The sequence below is a fragment of the Dermacentor silvarum genome, chromosome 3, assembly GCF_013339745.2.
Source record: "Dermacentor silvarum isolate Dsil-2018 chromosome 3, BIME_Dsil_1.4, whole genome shotgun sequence".
In the NCBI taxonomy this organism is placed as follows: Eukaryota; Metazoa; Arthropoda; class Arachnida; order Ixodida; family Ixodidae; genus Dermacentor; species Dermacentor silvarum.
The window spans coordinates 204478907-204502400 of NC_051156.1; the positions used below are offsets into that span (position 1 = coordinate 204478907).

Here is a 23494-nt window from a genome sequence, read left to right on the forward strand (position 1 = left end):
TCGCATGAAACAGAAGCGCACATATGCAGGGGTGCTGCGGACACATTTTTGCTTTCGTTCTGTTTCATAGCGAGCTTCAAAAAAACATGGCGAACGTACTGCAAGCTATGTCGTGGGGATCGCCTGTTGGCTCAGCGACGGAAAGAGACTCGAAAAATGGTTCTACGAATAGGAAAAAAAAAGACAGGAAAAAAGAGAAAAGGATTTTGGGTTCGCACTTTTGCAGCTTTCATCATGGCGTGCTTTATTTGTCGCAGTAGATGTTTTTGGCTTCGGCGCAGTAATCGCTTGTGGGTAAGCAAGATATTTTCATCGAGGAAATGGAACATGACTATGATGAATTCATACTCTCCAGCGCCAGCACAGATGTTTGTTGGTTACTAGAAGCTTTTTTTATAACGTGTGCGTCCTCAAGTGCATCCGAGATTTGGGCTACAACACCAGGCAAACAAATAAAGATACATAAAATAGTTGTTTGCATCAAACCTTTCTATTACACGCGGCGCCAGATGCAGCGACAAACCAGACGAGCGTCCGGTTTCTATCCTGCACTGGGCGTAAGGGAAAGGGGAAAAGAACAGTGCGAAGAAGTTTATCAAAGAGGACGTTTATCAAAATCAAAGAGGACGTACGAAAGAAGCTGTTGATTATAATGACTTTCTTTGGCTGTCTCATTGCCACGTACATGTGAACACAGTTAAGGCATCTGCCATAGTGGAACATGACCATTCCGTAGGACTGGTCAAGAACAGGCGAACATCCAGGGCACATTCTGAATGCTTAAGTCATAAGTTATCAAGGTAGTCGAAGAACCCGTTGAATATAATACGCAATTTCATTACCAGGTAAACGCAGTTAAGCAATACACAGGAGCTTACACTGTCTCTTGAAGTTTTACATGTGAATTTAATGTGCGTATTCGCACTTTTTATCCGGTCAGCATACGTGACTAGCTTTCGGCACGCATATAAGCCTCGGATATGCATCCATAAATATATTTGCCGAGATACTTACCGACCCTACAGACCGCAGCAGCCTCACAAAATCCGCGAGAAGAGGGAAAAAAAAAAAAAAAAAAGCGTCGCTTTAAGAATCAGCCGTGTAACTGCACACAACAAAGGGTATACTGCCGGTCAGTCAGTAAAGAGATGCTATACGTGGAGAAAAGTACGCGAAAATCGAAAAACTCGCAGAAATAAAAATAACACCATGGCAGTATTGCAACTTGAAATTTATGCGCTAGTTTGTCGCCATGTCACTATCGGTGATCGAAAAATGACAGCTTATTTCACGCAGCACGGTGCACTGCCGATCAATCAGTGCCTAGGTGTGAGAGGACGAGAAAAGATCGCAGGAATTAGTAAACTAAAACAGAGAACAACAGAGCGACAGGAACTACGGAAGATGATTGTTAAAGTCAGCAATCGCTTTTTTTTTTTTTGCGTAACCTGATGCTAACGCTGCTAAGTAGCAGCAGCCGTACGACACGCTGCACAGCACGATGAGCACACCACGGCCAACGCGGAACTCCGTCGGAGCCTGTGTTAGTGTGCGCGCTGCAGCATCTTCTCAGCGGCGTTCGCTATGCAGTATAAGTGCGGTCCTCTGTACACTGCAGGCAGGCCGTATATAAAAGGGGTAAAAGGGAGGCTATAAACTCAGCAGGCCCATAGGGACCATCACGTATGTTTGTGCAGACACACGGGATTTCTCAGCTCTTCTTGGCTCTTTCTTAGTGCTTCGTTGTTCCTCTTTCTCCACCTTCGTTTCACTGCCTCTTTCTCCACCTTCGTTTCACTGCACGTCACGCGACCGTTAAGGCGTGAAGATGTGTCCCGTTTTTTTTTTTTTTTTTTTTTTTTTTTTTGCTTGTTTCGACGGGTCTTGTTCCAGCAAGGCCCTTCTTGTTTTCCGCCTCTTGCCTCTCCTTAGCTCGGAACACGCGTGAAGGCACGCTGCTGTTGTGGCCTCAGGGCTTGTTCGAACCGGAGTTAAGTCGGGGACACAAGCTAAAGGTGTAAGAAAAGACAAAGAAAAAAAAATGAAATAAGAGACTGAAAAGGTGGGTGGGAAGGTAGGGATTGGAGAGGCCGTCCGCATACTGCGCCAAACACTTAGTGCCTGTAGGAGAACGCTCCATACAAACCTGTGCCACGCTGCAATAAGGAGGTTCTCGGGCGTAAAGTAGGCTGAAAAGAGGAAGCAGCCTTCGGTTCTTGCTTTGTATACTTATTCTTATGGTTTTTGTCATCGTGTAGTTTATTTACGCGATGTGCTGGGCTCTGTTTGTACAGCATATTGCCGGAAGCGATGAAAGGAAGAAATATATTGCGCTCCTCGAAATGTAATGGAGCGAGAGGGAGTAGACCTAATACTAAAGTGGCCTTTTTATGTGTCTCCTATTCGCTTTGTATACGTCATAAATACTGATTCCTATCGCGTGTTGGTCTCCACTATTTAGGAGTATGTACACATGGGTCCGTTTAGACAGTGCCCCTGAAGTTTTTGTTCTAGATCATTACTGGTTTCGGGAATGGAGGACAGCACCATATATAGCGTGTTTAGTACCCATGTTGGCTCGCCTACTATTGCAGACTACTAAGGGGGATGTGCGATTGAATGTAATCCAGGGGGATGCATGCCATCATTTCTGTTCAGTGCGAACTGTTTAATTTCACGAATTCATGCCAGCCGATCGAGTAAGCGCTCATAATAATTATTCGTAAGATGCACCAGGCTGTTGTTTTTTTCCTCTGAAAAAGTGGCGCATACCAACCACGCAGGATCGTCCAAGAATTGGGTGGTTTTCAAAAGGAAGCGTTAAAAAGAGGTTTAGCAGGAGATGAAAACGGTTTTACTGGAGTATGGTGTGTTATTGCGCTCTATATATTGTGGAAATAGAGGCTCCGCTTGTTTTCCTTTCTTTTTTTTCTCTCTCTTTTTTTTTGCCTGTATCTAATAAAAACAACAGGAGAAGAAGATATATCGCCAAACGACAAAACATTATTGAACGCGATGTATCGTCCAAGAAGAAAAATGCAGGCAAAAAAATAATAATGATAACAATTTGTATGTGTAGTATTAGATTCTAACTGCAACACGCGCTCAATACGAACGTCTAATATGTATTCTGCACTTGTATTCATTGGTTAAAATGACACTAAATAAAACAGACACAAATGCTTTCTTAGACCGCAACTTGCACGCAGCGCTTTTATTGCACATTGCACTCGCTATTCTACAATTACCTAGCTTTCTTGTGGTTGTCTTGAACCGAACATCGCGATGTCGAGCCACGCAACGAAGTACAGATTGGAGTGTGATTTGTTTTCACTGCGCTGTTCCTTCACAAGAGAACGTATGCCAAACCGGGCAGATCTCCCGAATATTATTTGTAATGATAGTAAGGCTGGATCGCGTTTGCTAATTGATGGATGTATTCTTGAAACTCGCAAATCAGTTCGGTGGAAGCCCGCAAGGTGGAGAAAGTATCGTGAAAGGAAAAATTGTCATCCGTCCGACTGTGGCACAAAGCTACGGAGGAGACCCCTACAGGTTTCGCAGAAAGCTTGCTAGTTGAGGATAAATTCATCCTGGTCCTGGATCGAAACCGGAACCAGTGATCGAAATAGTGCGTATGGAAATGGGCAGCTGTCTTATTCTGGATATAACTTTCGTACTCCCTCAGCCCGGCAGCGAGTATTAATACGAACCCATGGGTTGTAATAGCGCTCGTAAGAAGAACTAGACTTGCATAGACGTGAACAGCAAACGACGATGCCTCTGACGGCGCGATCGGATCGCACTTAATTGTGCTGGTCTCGCGTCTCATTTGTTGTTGTTTTTACGCGCTGACTTCGCGGAACCTCCTCTGGGGGATTGGCCGTGATCGGGCGGTGCACTGAATTCAAGGTATCTTTTTTTCTACTTTCTCTTTCTCGTTATATGCCACTTTTGTTGACGCGTATCTATAGAAGAAAGTTTAGGGAGCGTACCTTCCTTTCACGATCTTAGGGATGTGGAGCAATAAACAAGGGCTCCTGCATGAAATTATGTACCTCAGTTTCTTCCTCCTCGTCTTTGCTAGCGCTGTATCTGTCATGTATGAACGTACGCCAACTTGCCCAAGTTCCACTGCTACCGGTAACAGTGAAAGGGCACCAGCATGTTGGCTTTATGCGTCGTCACATCATACGGGGTTCGCTCACCTTTGAGCCCCGCTCTCATGGCGTTCGCTAGTCTTTCTTCGCAGGTGTCGCCGCGTTGGGTGAGCGACGGTGTTTTTCACGTCATTCGAATAATACTTCATCTCGATGCTTTCCAGTCCTTCGTTTCTTCATTCTTTGCTTACTTAGTTTCTTTCTTCGTTTTCTTTATTATCATTATTTTTCATTCCGCCAGCTCTGCACTTATTCCGGGCATTTCGGTGCCAGCCGATTAATGCCTCCGTTTTCTGTTTTCTTCCTTCTCGTTGCCAGGAAAGAGGATATTCCAGCCGATGGGGCTCGCTCTGAGTTTTTCTTCGCATTTCCCTCTGATGGCTCCGCGTCGTTCGTTCGTTCGTTCGTTCGTTTATTTATTTATTTATTTATTTATTTATTTATTTATTTATTTATTTATTTATTTATTTATTTATTTATTTATTTATTTATTTTCACTCATCGATGCGTGTACACCGCGCCTCCGCTGGGGCGTTATAGTCCCTCGTCGTTGCGTGTTCGGTCAACTGCGACGCTGATTGAACGAGAGAGGAAGCCAGACTGCGGCGTGGTAGGGAGGCAGATTGGGAGACTGGGAAACAGTCTAGAGATGGAGGTGCAAGAAGTGGGCAAGAGTGTTGGAGGAAGGTTAACGAGAAGGCGAGAGAAGATGCGATACACGGGAAGGTATGTCGCTACGGCAAGGCGCGCAGCGAGAAGCGCTTATTGAACATGAGACCGAGTTTGCCGCGTAAAAAAGCGAACAAAAGCAGAAAAAAATGGGACAAGGCATGACGTCTAGGCGGCGCAAAGACGAGAGGACACCGGTGAGGTAGTGTGGGCTCATGAAATAAGTGGATAAGGCGACAGAGACGAGCAAGAGGAAGAAGCGAGCGTACAACGGAAGTAGAGCGAATGAAATGGCGGATACTGTCGGGGAATCTGGGGGTCCTTAGAAAGAAAGAAAGAAAGAAAGAAAGAAAGAAAGAAAGAAATGGTGTGGTAGCAGGGGCACGGATCGCACCTCGAATGATTTTTGGAGAATGAAGGTTTTTTTTTTTTGTTCACTATGCCGCGCGCTTTGACGAAAAGGCGAAGGGTGGTGGAACTAAAGAAAGAAAGGCCTGATTTTGTTTTGGCACTTCACAGGAACGGCGCCTTACTGGGCCGGAGTCTTTGGAGCGCGAAAATTACACCGAGGTATTTTACACTATTGTTATTTATTTTGACTTGTACTGTTCGGGTCGTTTTCTACGCGTTTGGAGCGGAAAGCAAGAAATGAACGGTACGTGGACTTCGGCAGGTGTGCGGCCGGACGCTAAGGCAGGTCTTTATTCTCGCTCAATGTTTCGGGGGAAAGCGGCGGGCGGTGTTAATTTCTATCGACACTTTTCAATGTTCTGGTAGACGAAGCCACTGGACTTCTTATGCTCTTGTAATTTCTTTTTGAGGTGAGCTGCTTGGAGAATGGGGCGGTGTTCACTGCTATGGAAAAACTTTATTTAGGTCCTGAGGACAAAGAAGTAAAGCGGGGCCGGAGGCCCCGCCAATCATTCCGGCGGCTCCACCCAGTTCGGGGCCGGTAGACAGAGTCCTTCGGCGACGGCCCGGGCCCTCTGGACAGCCTTGAGCTGAGCGATGAGCTCTGTGCTTCTGAGCGCTGAGTCCCAGGAGTACTGGTCCGGAAACATGTTACTAGTAGTAACATGTTTTGCGGCAACAACAAATCTTTATTGTTGTTGATGTGTGGAATAACCTCTTTAAATTATACAGCACTGGTGTCTCCTCTGTACAGAAGTAACTTCGTACTGTATATTTGTCTAAATTTTCAACATATGTAATGTTTCCGGATTGACTACGTTAGTCTTCTTCTTCTGTATTATTTTTCTTTCGCATGAGCGAATTCTTGTAAATGTTGTTCAACGTGAGACACGCAGTTACTCCCCAAAAACAAAGTTTTTTAGCACTCTCTGGGTTGCAAGAGTGCATGCCACCTTTGGCGGCTGCCAGAAGACACCGGAGCCCTCATCTCAATGCAAGTGTACCTATACCGAGAGTCGACGTCAATCGTCTGCAAGCGCACCTTCGAGTTGAGCCTTCGCCTGTTATGAGCGGCAGTTCGACCTTGCGTCGGCCGCGGATCGCCCTGCCTCTTAATAGAGGGTGTGTGTGTGCATTAGCGAGATATGGGCGCGCATTCAGCAGGGAGCACCGCAATGGCGCGCGTATGAGTACGGGACGAAACGGGGCGCGCCCCTTCCCGGACGCCGGGCCATGTGTGCGAGGGACTACGCAGGCGAGTGGTACGGGAGTCAGAATGTCAAGGCCGGCACCGAGCGTTCCTGCGGTCGCCGGCGTCGCGAAGAGACTCCCTCGCATGCCGGGTCCATGCCATCATCCCTCGTCGCGATGCACTCGAGGCGGGCATCGAGATTCCTAGCGCGCCATCCAATCCAGTTGCCCCCTCAAAGCGCCGGCGCCGCTGCCGAGGCGGTTTTTTTCTTCTTTCCGAGGAATGGCATGGGTTAAATAGCAGCCGTTCTCTAATATGAAGCGTGACGTTGCGAAGCCTGTTTATGTGGGCCATCATTGCTCTGGAGCACTTCATTCGCGAACGGCTGAGCTGTGTTTATGGGGCGTGTAGAATAACATAATATTTTTTAAATGAAGACAAAATGAAAAAGCAAGTAAAATGATAAAGAAACGCTCATTTTCGATTAAGCTGCAGTGCTAGTATTTGATAGAAAGGATGTCGCGGTAGTTGAAAAAAAAAAAAAGGCATGTCCATGGTTCATACAAAAGGAGCATTTTTTCATCGACTCTGATAAGAAACATTACTTCAGGTCTCGGGTTCGGTTGCGTCCCGTGGCTGCGGCATATTGAGGCACAATGCAGGAAACTGCCGTGGACATTGGTTTTAGCGCGAGTTAATGAAAAAAATTGGCGGACGCTTGAGCTCCGCCTTTAAGAGTGAAGTGCGAGAGTATTCAAAGATCCCTGACTGCTTCTCACGTTTCCAGGCAGTTGCAGCTCATGTAACCGTAATGCTTTCAGGGAAACTCTGGCGGCGCACGCTATGCACGAAGGAGAGCTTTCTGGTAGAAATGCGGCCTCTTGCGTGGGCTGATGCCGGAGGTAGCGCACAGCCGCGCCAACTTTACATCGTTTTCAGGTTTCTGTTAATTGCTTCGTACTTTTAATATTTCAGACTGAGAAGATTTAACAAAAAAATTCATGCGCTGTTGGTGTTTTGTGTCGTGAAATTTATTTCTGGGCTGTCATTCTCGAAATTCCGTGGAATAACTTTGTCAAGAATGTAAGACGAGGTATGAGCAACTTTAATGGTACAATGGTGTGGCAATATAACCCGCATATACCGCATGTCATATAGCAAGGCGTGGCATATACATACACCTAAATATATACGGCACTTTTCGCTCACGGACAATGAAACCGACGCCGACACCGGATTTTCTGTCGCGTTAATACATGTTGGTAACATTCGGGAGGCCTTTCTACTGTCTCTTATGGCTCGTGTTCATTTGGGACGTTAGAATCTATCTATCTATCTATCTATCTATCTATCTATCTATCTATCTATCTATCTATCTATCTATCTATCTATCTATCTATCTATCTATCTATCTATCTATCTATCTATCTATCTATCTATCTATCTATCTATCTATCTATCTATCTATCTATCTATCTATCTATCTATCTATCTATCTATCTATCTATCTATCTATCTAATCTTGTCAAAAAGACGAGTTTCAGCAACACAAAGCAACTCCTTCTCTATGTTGGGAACGCCACGCTGCCATTTTGCATCCAAAAAGATGCATAATACGGTGTTTACCTCCAGCACATATTGCCATCATTGATTGGTTGAGCGCCAGGAGGATGTTTATCTGTGCACTTAGCATCACTAATTAGTGACGTCACGTTGAATATGCGAGTCTTTCTGCAGGGCAGCGTCGTTAACTGAATCGTTGAATCATTGTTTGTTGCACCACATGGTCACCGCTTCCGGGGAAAGAAAAGCTTTCGGTGGCTGCGGAGCTTTTAAGTGTAACCTTTGTACGGAAGTTGAGTCGCCAAGAGAAGTTTTTTTTTTGTTTTTTTTTTTTTTTGCCTAGAGAATTGCTCAAATTTGTTCATTTCGCAAAATAACTGGATCACTGTAGGACAATAAAAAGTGAGAAATAAAGTTTACCAGTTTTCCCGCCGGGCTATTGTGACTCTATGCTTAATAGCGTCACTGAGCAAGACGAATGGTGAGGTCTCGCAAGACGTCTCGAGAGCGCCGCGAAAATTGCGACGACAAAGCGTGAGCAGCGCAGGTTCAGTTGCCACAAAGATTCGCGCGCACGGTCCCTCGCTCGTTGGGTTATTATTAATGGAGACGTGTCTCTCTTTCTCAGACGAACCAGAGGGCGTGTCGTCTGGGCTGATTAAGTACCCCCTTGGACCCCCAGAGGGCAGCACATAGCACCCCGGACTCGCCGTTTGCTCAGGCACATACGCATGCACACATCCATTCATATGACTTCGCATATGCACTGGTGCGGCTTGGTCTGTGTGAGCGCGCCGACGCCATCCATCACACCCAAGTTCCACCGTTCGTTTTGCCTCGGACGGTGGTAGCGTACCATATAATAAACGCGTCCACACGCTAGCGCCTTCCTCTGTGGCGTTCGTCGGTTAAGGGCTCGCTGCCGACTTCAAATGAACATTGCCGTGCAACGGAAAGTAACAGTGACAGCGGTGCAGTAATGGATTTGTAACGGTCATCCTTCTGTGGTACTTGTTCGCTGTCCTTGCTCAGGCTGTTTTCGCTATCCAGTGCCGCTGAATACAAAGCATCGAATCGGCGATTCGGGACATAGATGTCGACGTCGCCAGCGATTAGTCATACTAACCTCTCACTACTACTTGGCTCAAAGCAAACGCGCCAACTATCACTAGTGAGAATTTGTCTTGTCCTGGTACATTAAAAAAAGAAACAATATATATGTATATATATATATATATATATATATATATATATATATATATATATGTATATATATATATATATATATATATAGGAAAATCAGAAGCACAACTTCGCGGTTATCTTAGGTTTATTATTTTCCCAACAGTTTCGGTCGGTGGACCGACCTTTTTCAAGGTCGGTCCACCGACCGAAACTGTTGGGAAAATAATAAACCTAAGATAACCGCGAAGTTGTGCTTCTGATTTTCCTAAATACGCTTGGCCCATTGAAAAATCCAGTTACTACATATATATATATATAGCCCATTACTGCAGCGTATAGATTGTCGGCCCCGCGCGTCTTTGCAGGATGCTTGGGAATGGTCAAAAACATTTCCCACATAATTTCGTGCGAAGATGCGGGTCCATGCGCAACGCATTTGCAATCAAGGTCGTCCTGCAAGCGCTTCTGTTCCGAAAGGAAGATGGTTCTGGACAGCATGAGAAGAGAGATTCCACATGAACATGCGACACAGTTATTTTTCCGGGAAGGACCGCGTTTAGTGCGCAAGGAAGTGTGGAGCATTTCACTGGCATTTTTGCGCGAGAGACTAAACTGATCGGCTCATGATGGCAGATATTTATTACTCTGAAAGAGACGCTCGGGCGGAGAAATTACTCGCCTATATACCTTGCCAGCTTAACCCCGCCTGGACCATCACGTTACCGCCAATATCACCGCCGTTGTGAAGAAACTTGGGAAATTTGAAAACTCTTGTTTAGTGGAGCAAACAGAACTCACAAGAGGAGTTACGACTTGTTCGAGCAATTTAACAGTGCTAGCAACTAAACTTGACGATTCATCGATCCTATTGAAGGCCCACCACGGTACGGTGGCTTAGGGGCTTTTGCATTTGTCTTCTGAACGTGAAGTCGAGGGTACGATTACTTGTTGCGGCGGCCGCATTCTGATACGGCCAGAGTGCAAGAACTATCGTGTATTTATATTTCACTGCACGTAGGAGGACACCAGAGAGCCAAAATTAAACCGGAGCACCTACTATCGCATCTCTCATAACCTCGGTGTTCCTTTAGGTATTGGAACTTATCAATCAATCAATCAATCAATCAGTCAATCAATCAATCAACCCTTTCGCAACACGAGAAATTTTGTTGGTGATCGCAATTGAGACCCTAATTAGAGTTAGACTGGACATTATGTCTATCTGAGACCGCTGCGTTAGGACGGTGTGACTATGCGCGCCACCACATAAAACTACCATGTGCTTTTGAAATCATTCCGTGGACTTCCGTGGTGCATAAGACTCGTGCTTTATGTCTCGAGGCCCGCATCAAATTATCCAAACCTTTAGTTCGCAAGAGCAGTTTGCCATTGGTAGGCCGCCTTGGCTAATATGTCCAGCATCAGTACCGGCTGGCACCTGCTCTTACGAGCGGTGGTATAGCGTAATAACTATATTGTGAACACAAGCCCGGGCCTTTACTTTGACCGTATTGCACAGTTCTTAGGACGGTGCCATGCTACAACTCTTATCTCCGCGCTTGTATTTTCACAGGTTCACCGGAAGAAGAGGGTTGTGGCTCGAGTCCGGTGCGAGAACATCAAGAACGACTGCCCCAAGCCGACCTGCGATGACCCCGTGCTTCTGCCCGAGCGCTGCTGCAAGACCTGTCCGGGAGAAGGTCAGTTGCCCTTAGCGTCATTCATGAGCGTCTCGGCTCACGTTCCAGGTTACCCATTAGCTCGTCCAATTACCGAGACGTTGGCAACGTTGTAGACGCCACTTTCACCGATGACCGATTTTGAACGATTTACGCTGAGAACCATCGCCAGTCGTAATTGGATGTCTGGTGCAGACTTTTGTGGCGCTGTTAAGAGACGCACAGGTGGAGTGATTGCTGGGCTAGATTGTAATGTTATATACTACGGGACGAAACGAAATTCCGTATTCACACACAATAAAAAGACAGTCTTCACGCTTCAACTGGTCGTAAGACGATATACCAGATGATCCTGACGTCGGGCATATTATTTAGCAAAGAGCGCCAGCCAGTCGCACATAGCTCTTAGAGACAAAAAGCTTTCTAAAAAAAAATTCTGCCCAAGAAGCGATATCTGTGCGCAACCGCGGCAGCAGCACAGTACCTTCACCGTTGCTCTTCTCATCCCTTGACAGTTTTCCTTCCGTTCTAACCTGCGCCGTCAGCGTGCTCTCTGTTCGTTTTCGGATGCTCAACGTTGCGAAAGCTTCGCTAAAAGAATGTGAGTGAGAAGGAAAAAGGAAACTACTCCTGTAAAGCCAGAAAGAAAAAAACGAAGAGAAGGAATAGGAGAGCCGCGGAGCTAGGGTAACTTTGTTGGAGATCAGTGCCAGGAGCCGTACGAGAGGATAGCACCAGTGACCTCGCAGCAACAGTTGAGGGCGGAGATAACTCTGGCCAAGCAGGGACCTGCGGGCAGGGACTACGCCTCGTCACAGTCACTCGCATGGCTCGGTGAAGCTAAAGTCCCTCCATACACGTTTCCGCCGGCCAGGTTAAGTACCGCCAACCTAACCTCCCCCTCAGTGCTCCTCCCTGGCTGACTCTCACCTTCCGGCGTCAAGGGGAACTTAGGTAGTCTCATTTCTCGTTATAAGGTGAAGCGCCGTCACTGCTGTCTGTTACTGCTGCGTAGAGGTTCGAGTAGGGTGGCTAGTCACCCTAGTGCGAGCGCGCAAAAAGAGAAAATTCAGGAACCGGAAATCCCGGAAGTGGTACTACCGGAAACGTAAACTCCGGAAGCGGAAAATAGTGGAAGCGGAGCTGTTGTGAGCGACGAATCAAGGAACGGCCGTGCACATCAAAATTGTGTGTCACTTAGCAATAACGGCGGTGACGGGTGGATGGAGGTGCTTTAAGTGGCACCGAGTATTCCTGCTTGCGGACGCACGTTTGGCGTGAGCTGGGCCCCAGGGGGCCGTGACCTCCGTGCACGTCCATGTCTCTCACGGAGCATGGCCGGGGCCCCACATTCGGTACCGAATGTGGGAACGTGGGTTCTCGGACTCTGCCGTGGCCTCCAGGAAAGACAACGAGACCACAAACAGCCAATGTTTTAGTTTTCCTCCGGCGAAGCTGTGACGGCTGTGACGGCTGGGCGTTCTGAGAGCATGCGCTCCACAACTTGTAATACTAGGGGGCATAAGTGAAACTTGATTCGCATTAGAAAGAGAGATAAATAAATAAGGGTGAAGGAGAGAGCGAGAGAGGCTACGAGAGAGGGGCCCGGAAACAAATTAAAGTGCCAGTTTACTCCCAGAAAGCCGCGGGGGCACCCACAGCGGAAACAACCGAGTGGTCATAAAGAGAACGTTAAGTGCTTCGGGGGTTGGCTTCAGCTTCTAAACAATAAATCGGCCATTGGCTGCTGCTGTGATGGGAAAGAATACCACGAAAAATTGGAGGACGCTTAAGCTTCGCCTTTAAGAGTAGAAAGCGATAGCGTTATCGCAACCTGTTCGCATCCGGCAAGTAGGCTTTATTCACTGCAACACAGAGCGTGGGAAAGCCAGCTTACAAAGAGCAAGCTTAACCCGATCCCCTTAAAGTCGGCTTCACTTTTAAACAGAAATCTATTGCTGGGAAGATGTTTTTCTAGGAAAAATATAAGTCGTCTTATATTAAAATGTGAAGGCCCTAGGAACTGTTATTGTTATTTTATTAACTGTTTGCTATTGCCCCGACGCGCGCGCGTGTCCTAAACGGATTTGCCAGGTAAGGTCCCAATTTGACCTGCCGTAGGGAGCCTACATGCAACGCCGTTTGCATGTAGACTCCCTAACCTGCCGAGGATGCCAGCGCCATCTGAATAAGATGTTCGGAAGTAGGCTACCCGAGTGAGCCGGTGTTAAGGTAAAAATGCTGGCAAAAGAGGTATGTGTTTAAGCTTTCTAAGAGGATTATGTTTTCTCGTACATTCAAAATAACAGTACGACGCCACCATACCTGTAGGTTGTGCTTAACTTGTACTTTACTATTTTTCTGACGGCTTTCACTGTGAGAAATTAAATTTTTGTTCACTAACACCTTCACCATGACGAAGGGTCTGCGCGGTCACCCCGGGGTGGTTCGGAATGAGTTTCTCCTGCATTAACACCCTGCGCCACCCAGAGGGCCTGCGTAGTCGGGGTTGTTGCGGATGATTTTTTTCCGCCACGGACGCCGACATCCACGCCGACGCCGGATTGTCTGCGACACGGGGCCCTTAACGCTTTCGCGTTAAAACGACCATAAGCGGGCACTCGCGCTTACTCTGATGGAACGACGGTATAGCTGTCGGGTGCTTTGTGTCTCCCCTCCCTCGCGAATGGCTGCCCCGTATACGTGCCGCCCGAGTTGCGGAACAATGTAGCAATCAACGCTCGAAATGGCGTTAAAAGCGGTGTTTTGGAGCGTACATTAATCTGGGTGCCTGACTTGTTTACATTCACGTTGTTCGTGCCCTCGTTTCAGACTTCGTCTTGGTAACTTCGGGGAATGGTGTCGGTGGTTTTGTTGATTTAGATTCCGTTGGTTTAATCTGTGTCATTCAGTGAGAAAACGCAGGCCCTCTCTCGTGGAAGAAATGCCGTTTAGATTTACTTAAGATAGATGGAAAGAGTAAGCACAGGCATGTTGAGACATTTTTTCTTTCCGTTTTTTTTCCTCCTCTTGTCTGTATACTGAAGGAATAATAGCAGATGCTTTGAATATAGGTGAACTCGTTCGAGATTGGGTCGAAGCCGAGGCAGATTTAGATCAAAAGCCTATAATTTCGCTCATGGATGAGCGCATCCTAGATCTGACTATCGCTTGGCTTAGCATCATCATCGTCATCATCAGCCTACATTTATGTCCACTGCAGGAGGAAGGGCTCTCCCTGAGACCTCCAATTACCCCTGTCTTGCGCTAGCTGATTCCAACTTGCGCCTGCAAATTTCGTAACTTCATCACCCCGCCTAGTTTTCTGCCGTCCTCGACTGTGCTTCCCTTCTCTTGGTATCCGTTCTGTAACTCTAATGGTCCACCGGTTATCCATCCTACGCATTACATGGCCTACCCAGCTTCATTTTTTCTCTTAATGTTAATTGGAATATCGGCTAACCCCGCTTGCTCTCTGATCCGCAGCGCTCTCTTCCTGTCGCTTAACGTTAGGCCTAACATTTTGTGTTCCATCGCTTTTTGTGCAGTGCTTCACTTGTTCTCGAGCTTCTTTGTTACCCTCCAAGTTACTGCCCCATGTGTTAGCAGCGGTAGAATGCAATGATTATGCACTTTTTTTTTCAACGGCAGTGGTAAGCTTCCAGGCAGGATTTGGCAATGCCTGCCGTATGCACTCCAACCCAATTTTATTCTTCTGTGAATTTCTTTCTCATGATCAGGGTCCCATGTGAGTAACTGACCTAGATAAACATACTCCTTTACAGACTCTAGAGGCTGACTGGCGATCCTGAATTCTTGATCCCTTGCCAGGCTATTGAACATTATGTTTGTCTTCTGCATATTAATCTTCAAGCCCACTCTTATACTTTCTCGGATAAGGTCCTCAATCATTTGTTGTAGAGAGGTTGCCATATAGGTTGTTGTACTCCGCAGATTTCTCGATTACCTGATTGATGACATGGATATGATCCATCGTAGATTATCCCTTCCTGAAGCCAGTCTGTTCTCTTGGTTGACTGAAGTCAAGTGTTGCCTGATTTATTTTGGAAATTATCTTGGTGAATATTTTATTCAATACTGAAAGCAAGCTAATGGGTCTATAATTCTTCAATTCTTTAAGGTCTCCCTTCTTATGGATTAGTATAATGTTGTCGTTCTTCCAGCTCTCTGGTACACTTGAAGTAGTGAGGCATTGCGTATAAAGGGCCACAAGCTCTTTAAGCATGCTATCTCCTCCATCTTTGATTAAATCGACTGTTATTGCATCTTCTCCAACAGCTTTTCCCCCTAGTCATGTCATGCAAGGCCCTTCTAACTTAATCGCTAGTTATAGAAGGAGCCCCGGTATCCTGTTCATGACCACTTCGAATGAAAGTAGCTTGGCTGCTCTGGGCACTGTACAGGTCAGTATAGAATTCTCCCGCTGTTTTTACTATGTCATCGAAATTGTTGATGATGGCTTAACATAGGCAATCATAACCTTAACAAACTTTCACGGGTTAACATCACTGTCCACTGACTGCAGGCACATGTTCAGTGGCGCACCGACGGGGGAGGGGGGGGGGGAGGCGGGGTTGCAACCCCCCCCCCCCCCCCCTCTTACGCCAACCTAACCACCCCTTTTGTTTAACCCCGTTTCTTTCTTTACGCAATTGAGTACTGCAACTAAGATGTAAGACGCGCAATCGTCTGCACAGTCGCAAAAAGCGCATTTTTTCACAATTTCCCGTGAAGAAATTGAAATTAGTGCTGTTTAGATGGTATTGGCAAACTGTCAACCCCCCCCCCCCCCCCCCCCCCTGGCAGAGATCCTGGGTACGCTACTGCACATGTTCATGACCACAGGATTGCCCCTGCGGACCGCAATGCGCACGCTTTCTCGCCACCATTAACCTCTCCACTTTTCGCTTCCTTGGACCCCCGTCCAGTACCCGGAAATCTAACCTCTGGCGGCAGACCCCCCCCGTATAAGTTTCCCAACAATTGTTCTCGGGTGGAGGAAGTTCTCCGGGCTGGGCCGCTTGACTGCGATTCTTATAGTTGATGCGCATTGACTGTCTGAGCCAGTGACACCGACATCACCGTCCACACATTCACCCCCACCCGGCCGGCTGCCGCCTAACCACCTTTTTAGCGCTTAGGGGATGCCATGCTAAATCAATGAGCCGCGGGTTTGCGCTAACGACGTCTGCCTGCCCGACAACGGAGTCGGGAGAGAGGGAGTTGCTTTCTCACGTAACGACATTTCCGGTGTTTGGGCTCTCCGCCCCGGAAGTGAGTCGATTTGCGGGCGGCAAACGACCTATATTGTGCTAGGGAAGTGAGGCGCTTGGAGGGGATGATGACGTCGCCCTGTCTGTGTCGTAGGAATGCTGTGTAAAGTGAGGGCAACAACGACCATGTGGCCGCGCGGGGTGATAGTGATTGTGGTATTAGATCACTCCGACGAAAATGTGCTGCTAGAGGCACGCTCGCATGTTCGCGTCGATCAGGATGGTTAGACTAATTATATGACATCGCAGACACGATTAGCGAGAGCACGTTTCTGTAAAAACACCATAGAGGCGCAAAATTAAGTTTCATGTGGCAGGAAGGACTGTCCCATTGTCTGGTGTAGCGAAACAATCGTGATTGGCTGCTGAACGATCGGCCATCGTTGTCATGATCACGCCTCGGAACCGAGTCGCCGTGCTCAACAAGCCGATGAATCAGAAAATTGCCTGCATAGGTTGCAGTCTTCATAACAGAGGTGTTTGGATGTCCCTGGAAGGGGCAATAATTCATTCTGGCAGTAGGCAGAAACTTGTGGGACGACAAAGATGATGATGCGGAACAGGATGGTGAGGAGTATTTCTTGTGTTGGTGAGGAGACTCCGCCTTATTGGTGAATTCTCGAACCCACACCCTCGTCTGAAACATTACACTACAGGGTGTTTCATTTTAGCTGTGCCAAACATTTAAAAATTGCCTGTGGCAGATAGCTCAATTATAATCCTCGATCTAAACTGCTCGATGAGGCGGCCATTACTTCCACGAGAAATCAAAACGCCTAATTTAATAATTAACATAATTACGCTAATTAACTTTTTGATGAGTCATTTTACGGCACATCTTTCAATCTACGAATTATAGCCGCTGAGTTTGCAAGGCACCGACATTGGAATTTGGAACGAATTCTCAAGACTGAACCAGTTTCTTGATATTAATTTTCAAAGTGTCCGACGAAATGTATTGGTGTTCCAGTTACTTATGTGCTTCAATGCATAAAACAGCGTTTTCCTCAAAAAGTTACCTGGAACGCCCATGCATTTTGTCGTACACTTTGAAGATTAATACTATCTCGAAACTGGTTCAATCCTGAGAACTCGTTCCAAGTGGATACGCCTTGCGAACTCAGCGGCTATAATCCGTAGATTGAAAGATGTGCCGTATAAAATATTTATTTAAAAGTTAATTAGCGTAATTATATTAATTATTCAATTAGGCGTTCTGATTTCTCGTTGATGTAATGGCCGCCTCATCGAGTAGTTTAGATGCAGGATTTCAATTGTGCTATCTGCCGCAGGCAATTTTTTAAAATTTGGTGCAGCTAAAATTAAACACCCTGTATATGCAGTGTATATACGCACAGGATATTTGTAACGCCTAGTTCAATTCGTCGGATGTTCTTTGATTCAGCCAACTTGTATCCATTGACGACGAAAAGGGAACGGATCGCAGCGCGAAATCAAAGCTAATCGCGTGAATGGAGATAAATGTGCGTCGCGGCTTGACGTTCGCGTCCTGGCGATATAGCATTGCGCTCTCTGACTTTGCGTGGAGTATAAGATTTTATGCTTCTCCATTTATATTTTATTCTTTCTATGTTCTTCCTTTGGATATTTTTTATATTTTTTTTCACATTTCTTAATCGCTGTGGCTTATTTTTTATGTTCGTGGAATAGCCGGGCCTTGTGTCGACTATTTGCCTATAGACTCACAGCATTTAAACAACAACCACTACCACCACAACACAACTGCAACGAAATGTTTCTTTTTTTTTCCTTCTTTCTATTTTGTGTTCTGTATTCAAGACAGGAGCTGCACTTGGCAATAGGAAATTGTTGTTTACTGTCGTCGAGGCCTAGGGGACACGCAAGGCACAAACACGCCAGCCACCTCTACTTGCTGCCACCATTTGGTACGGCTGTCGTGTTTACTAAACAACGACGGAAAGGCGCCGGTCGTACCCCACGGGGGGTTCCACGCAAGCGTCAGCCGCTGGCTACTTTATTCTTTTTGGTCGTTGTCCTTTTGAAAAATGGATACAGGGGCCTTGCACACCTTCTGTCACGCTCGGCTATTCTGGGTCGCACTTCTAGCTGGCGGGTCCGAAGAGAGAACGCGATCCCACAGCGACGTGCGGTGGCGACGACAAGGCGAGAGGCGCGGAGCGATGGATGATCACGCACGGGTCGCAGCTCCCGCACCTTCGTGGTGTTTGCGAAGTTAGTTCCGTGCACTACGGTCCGAGCGTGTCCGTTTGGGCTGACAAATATAGTAAAGGATTCTACAGTGCACAGCCATGATGTGTAGTGAACTGACTACAGACTTCCTATACGGGCCAATGGCGCCGTATACAGATAGGTGCCTACCGTTGCCTACCAAGAACCGGTTCATTCTGCCATACACGTGGGATTCTATTGGTCGTGAGCTTTTTGTTGTCATATAGGAAAACTGTCCGAGTGACAGAATACTGGGGCAACGACTTGAACTGTCTCGACCAGAAACAGTGGAAGCATTTTTTCTTGTTTCTTTTGCCAATACACCTGCGCGCTAGAGACGTCGTAGAGTCTTTGTTAGTGAACAAGAAGCTACAAACATTGTTCTGTTTTACATGCCAGAACGACAATCTGATTATGCGGTAGTGGACTCCGGATTTTTTGTCCACCTGGGTTATTTAACGTGCACCTAATTTCTCTAATAGCTTATTCAACTTTATACGCTTTTACAGCAATATAGAACACGGAGAAGTAAGCGGCCCGTATGTAGTCAGAGGGCTGGTTCCTGTCATCTACAATTACTACGGCAGCAACAAGAATTGCGAGTGATTAGACGGGCAATCAGGCTGTGAATAGTTATTATGGAACCCGAATACACCACTGAAAGGGACGTCGAGGCTGGCGCAGTGAAATGGCAAAATTTCTCACCTGACAGCGCGCCTTTCAGGTGCGCTGTCAGGTGAGAAAATGCCGGCTTTGTTCGAAGGCAGGCACATCACGTGCGTCGCGTGATTGCGTCTCTGTGCATATGCAAACGGTCACCGTCAAAAAGCAAAAAAAAAACATGGTGGCTTGTTAATCGCGGCAGCCCCACGTTGGGGTACTAGCATGATGAGTACCTGCGGCTGTGACGTCACGTGTGAACTATCGTGCACCTTATTTCACTTCTTGGCGTGGCAGAGCTTTCGCGAACTCCAGTTGCCGGAAGTACTGCACCGAATAGTGAGACATGCCACTGAGGCAAACTGCTTCTGCCCTTCACTTGCTACTACGAGTGGTTCACACGTTTTCTCCTGGTCGCCTGCCAAGCCACAGACCGACGAAAAACACTGTCGGTGACGTGGCAGCTTTAAAGGGAATCGCGTGTGATTTCCGCGTCGCGGCATAGATATATAGCTTGGAAGTACATTGAGTTTAACGCCAGCCGCCTGTTAATATTGGTTAAGTGTAACGCAAGCAAAGAAGAGAGAAAAGAAAAAGAAAAAAAGCGCCACGCTGTACGTATTCAACTTTCCGAACGACGGGCCTACAGTGCAGTCAATCTAAGGGCGAGGACATAGCTTGTCGTATATAGTTACTTCCCGCATTCCGACTGCCCTGTTGCAGTAAACTGGTTTGTATTACCTGTTTAGCAGGGCTTGCGTTGAAGCGAAATGATGAAAAAGAGTGCTGCCTTTCATATTTTTTGTAAAATGTAATCAGTAATTACATATCAGTTCCTGTTACAATTTACATGCACCCCACTTACGCCTACGCTTATTATTAGGTTGGTGTTTCTGGCTCCCGCTGCGTACGTCATCACTCTCGAAACAGTTACGACTGGGTGTAAAAGATCTCAATTTAAGCTCCTGTGTCAAAGTTTCACGGCTTAAAAGAAGTCGTGACTGGCTGCGGCGCCCTAGTGTTATTGAGCCTCCTGCAAGCGCGCTTCGCCTATGTAGTACCACTGCAGAAAAACCCACCTCTCAGGTGACGCCGAGCGAACAAACATTAGTGTGAAACAGGGGGGGTTTGTTCTAGCGATACTCTGAATACAATTTTATGGTATTTAGAGTATCCCGTGACAACGAAGTGTACTTAAACCTTACACTGCGCGTCGTGCTAAGAAACTGGCGAGTAGTTGAACTCGGAACGCCGAAGTGATCTGTATATTGAAAAGCTCTGTCACCCTCAACAGATGGAAGTAAAGAGATTGTACAGTGTATGGTATGTCCTGATACGCTCTGAAAACATTTACTCGAGGACACGAGGCTCTGTGTCGCAACTCGCCTTCTCATTGCGAGAAACTAGAGAGTTTTAGAATTGGGGACCCAAGACTCTGGGTCCCCAAACCGCGTTGGGTAGACTGCTCTTGGGTTTAGAGGAGCTGCAAAGTTTGAGAATTTGGTCAAACGCAGACAGTGATGGACCGATTTCTCAGGAAGCCGCAGTGGAGAAATTAAAAAGGTACCCGAAAGCAAAAAATCAGAAAAGTTTTTCTTACAAGTGAAAACGAACAGAAGCAAAAAGGCCAAACAATAAAATGCAATCAACGTAAATGCTATGTTAGCACTACGAAGGAAGTATGCTGTTTTAAGCCAAGCCGTCTTGGGTCGCCCGATCTGGCTTAGGGACCCACGCTAGTTGTCGATGTCTTGGGTCTTGGGTCAACGCGAAAGCAAGAAACCAAGACAGGCTCGGGTTCTGCGCATGCGCACTTGCGGCCCGCAATTATTTTGAGTCCCCAAGTCGCAAGGGCCCGAATTCTAAAACTCTCTACTGTTAACAAGCACGGCAAACACGTTGGGCAATGACAGCCTGACCTTTGCAAAGTTTCGGCACGAAGCTATAAGAGAACCTGAGTGCAAGTGCGCATACTCGAATGAAGGCTTCACGAGTCATCCATCACTCTTTTTCTTTTTTCTTTCTTTTTGGTAAGGCGTGCGAAGCGGGCTATCTCCAGCTTGGCAATCTATCGCACGTCTTCTTTATTGTTTTCTTTTATTTTGTTGATAGTGAACAGAAGTCGTTTCCGTAACTCTTCCTTTATTTCCAGCGTGCTGGAACGTTTCAGATTTCTCGTTGTTTTTTTGGTAATCTAGTCTTCCGTTCTCTGCGGTAAATCCCTATAGCATTCTCGAAGCCGTTGCCGTCTCCTCATTCGGCTTGCGATCACGTTGTCGTTGCGTCGGTGATCTTAATGCAATCGCCTCTGGTGCTGCTCGCAACTTTTCTGCCAGACAACGGTCTCGACGAGACAATTAATTTCAATACGCTTTATTGTTTGTGTCAAGTGTCGTATGTCCGGAATGTCTTATTGCATTTATCATCGCATTCAGCTTCACTGGTGTAGCATGCTAACTGTGCCGCCTGGGAAATCCTTCCAGTTTCCATTTAAGAGCGTCTCTCACAACTGTTTCAAGTTCACGTTTTTTTTTTTCTCGATATAAAATGAGGGTTGCACACAGAGACGAACACACAAGCAAGCGCGCTCACAAACACGCTACGCCATGCTCGCGCTCATGCGCATACATGCTCACGCCAGCAATTGCGCGCGCGCACACATACACACACACACTCACGCGCGCAGACAAGGAAGCGCGTTGGACGCCCCAGCGTCTCTGTCGCAACCGCTTGGCGACTAACGGCGGCAGCTTGCAAACAATGCGGGTGATTTATCGACGCCGTGAGCTGCGGCTGAGTGCGTCCCCTTTGACGTCTCCGGTTTAAAATACGCGAGCCACGTCATGGGGGATCTTTTGTGGACTGCGCGGAGGCCTTGGCGGTCGGTCGGTGTGCTCTGGGTTCTGTCCTCTTGTCGTAGCCTGCATGCCACACCCGGCTCAACGCATGCGCGGCAGCGCAAGTGCGGCGGATAATAGCAACGGCGGTCTGCGTGAGAAATGTGAGGCGCGCTCATCGCGGTTACGTAAACGCAGCGGTTTCCGGCTACAAACAAAGTGCGTGCGATGGAGGTGAAAAATGAGGCCGATTTCGCGTGCTTTTAATGCGTGAGTATTAGGAGTGTCAGAGTGGGAAAAAATGTTTTTGTGTGATGTGTAGGAAGCGGTACACGTGGTAAGTTGGAGAGGGGATGGAAGAGCCTAGAAGAGCGTGAATGCATGCATGCATGCGTGTGTGTGTGTGTGTGTGACGTACGTACGTATGTCATGTCAATGAGACAACATTGCGTAAAGGTCTTGGGTTAAAGGTCAGTTGGCGGTTTTGTTGGAACAGGTTTGGTTGGTTAGGAATCCACTCGCCGAGAGCGCCAGCATTAAGTTTGAGAAAAGTTGCAGGTGGTTTAGGCAGCAGAGGCCGTTCCGTGATTTCCTTGAGCAGTTTTATCCCTACGTTCTCGGTATGAATAATAGCAGAAAACTACGCGACATCTTGGAATGACCCGATACTGCAAATTGTTTAGGAATTTCGTGTCATTGCACTAGAACACGGGCACAAAGGCCTTGCGTAGGAGCTCTCTTCCTTTTCTAAATAGCGTTGTGTTCATGAAAATCGCGCAAGTGTGGGTGCTGTCATTTGCATTTCGTCAATTACACCTATTTATGTGCCATTTTCTATTCATACACCAGCAAGGAATTGGTGACGAAGGTACCTAAAACGGATCCTTCCGTCGTTTTTTGTAGTAGCAATCAGATAAGCAGTTCGATCAGTTAACGATCCTCCTGTAGCTAGGAGATCCTGTGTAACTGCGGCTACGATAAAAAAAAAAAGTCATGCAGAAACCATCGATGACAATTGTTTCTACATGCATGCTACGATGCGACGATGGTTTCTTCGCCTCCCTGCTGTTCTTCGCCGCCACTTGCTTGCCCGAGAGCACGTGCCCTTTCCTTCGCCTTGCAGCGATGATCGAGCGAGCGAGCAAACAAGCGACAATGCCCCCCCCCCTCTCCCCCTTCCCTCTATCCCGCCCCTCCTCGCCACTCGGTTACGCGAGAGTTCAAGCAGGACGCTCCCCCTCCACTTTCCCTTCCTCTTCGTAAGTTTGCTGCTCGAGAGCACGCGCCCTTTAGGTCGGCGCGTTTCCTCGCCTTCCCTACCCCAAGTCCGATACCACCGACCTACCACGAATGTGGCCGAAAGAACCAAAGAAAGCTAAAAGAAGCGAGGTTGTACTCGTTAACGAGGCTCATGTACTGTTTACTCGTTCTTCTTTGAATGCGGCAAGTGCATGCAAATATGGGTTAGCTTATTGTCCCTTATGTACAGGGTTCTATGGCAAGGAATTAGTACAGGCATACTCTGCTACCGTGCTGCGTTTGCCAGCTGCACCTGGTGCCTGCCAGCAAGCCAGTCGACGTTTTCTCGAAAGGTATTCCCGCCAATAAGGGAACATTAAAGAAATGCACTCCG

At 47.1% G+C, this 23494-nt stretch overlaps 1 protein-coding gene across 1 annotated transcript in view; it reads left to right on the forward strand.

The window, feature by feature from the left end:
• LOC119446523 (dorsal-ventral patterning protein Sog-like) overlaps positions 1-23494 on the forward strand; it is a 319224-nt gene that overhangs the window by 198099 nt on the left and 97631 nt on the right. The window contains 1 exon segment of the mRNA XM_037710970.2: positions 10754-10880. Coding sequence (XP_037566898.1) covers positions 10754-10880 — 127 coding nt within the window.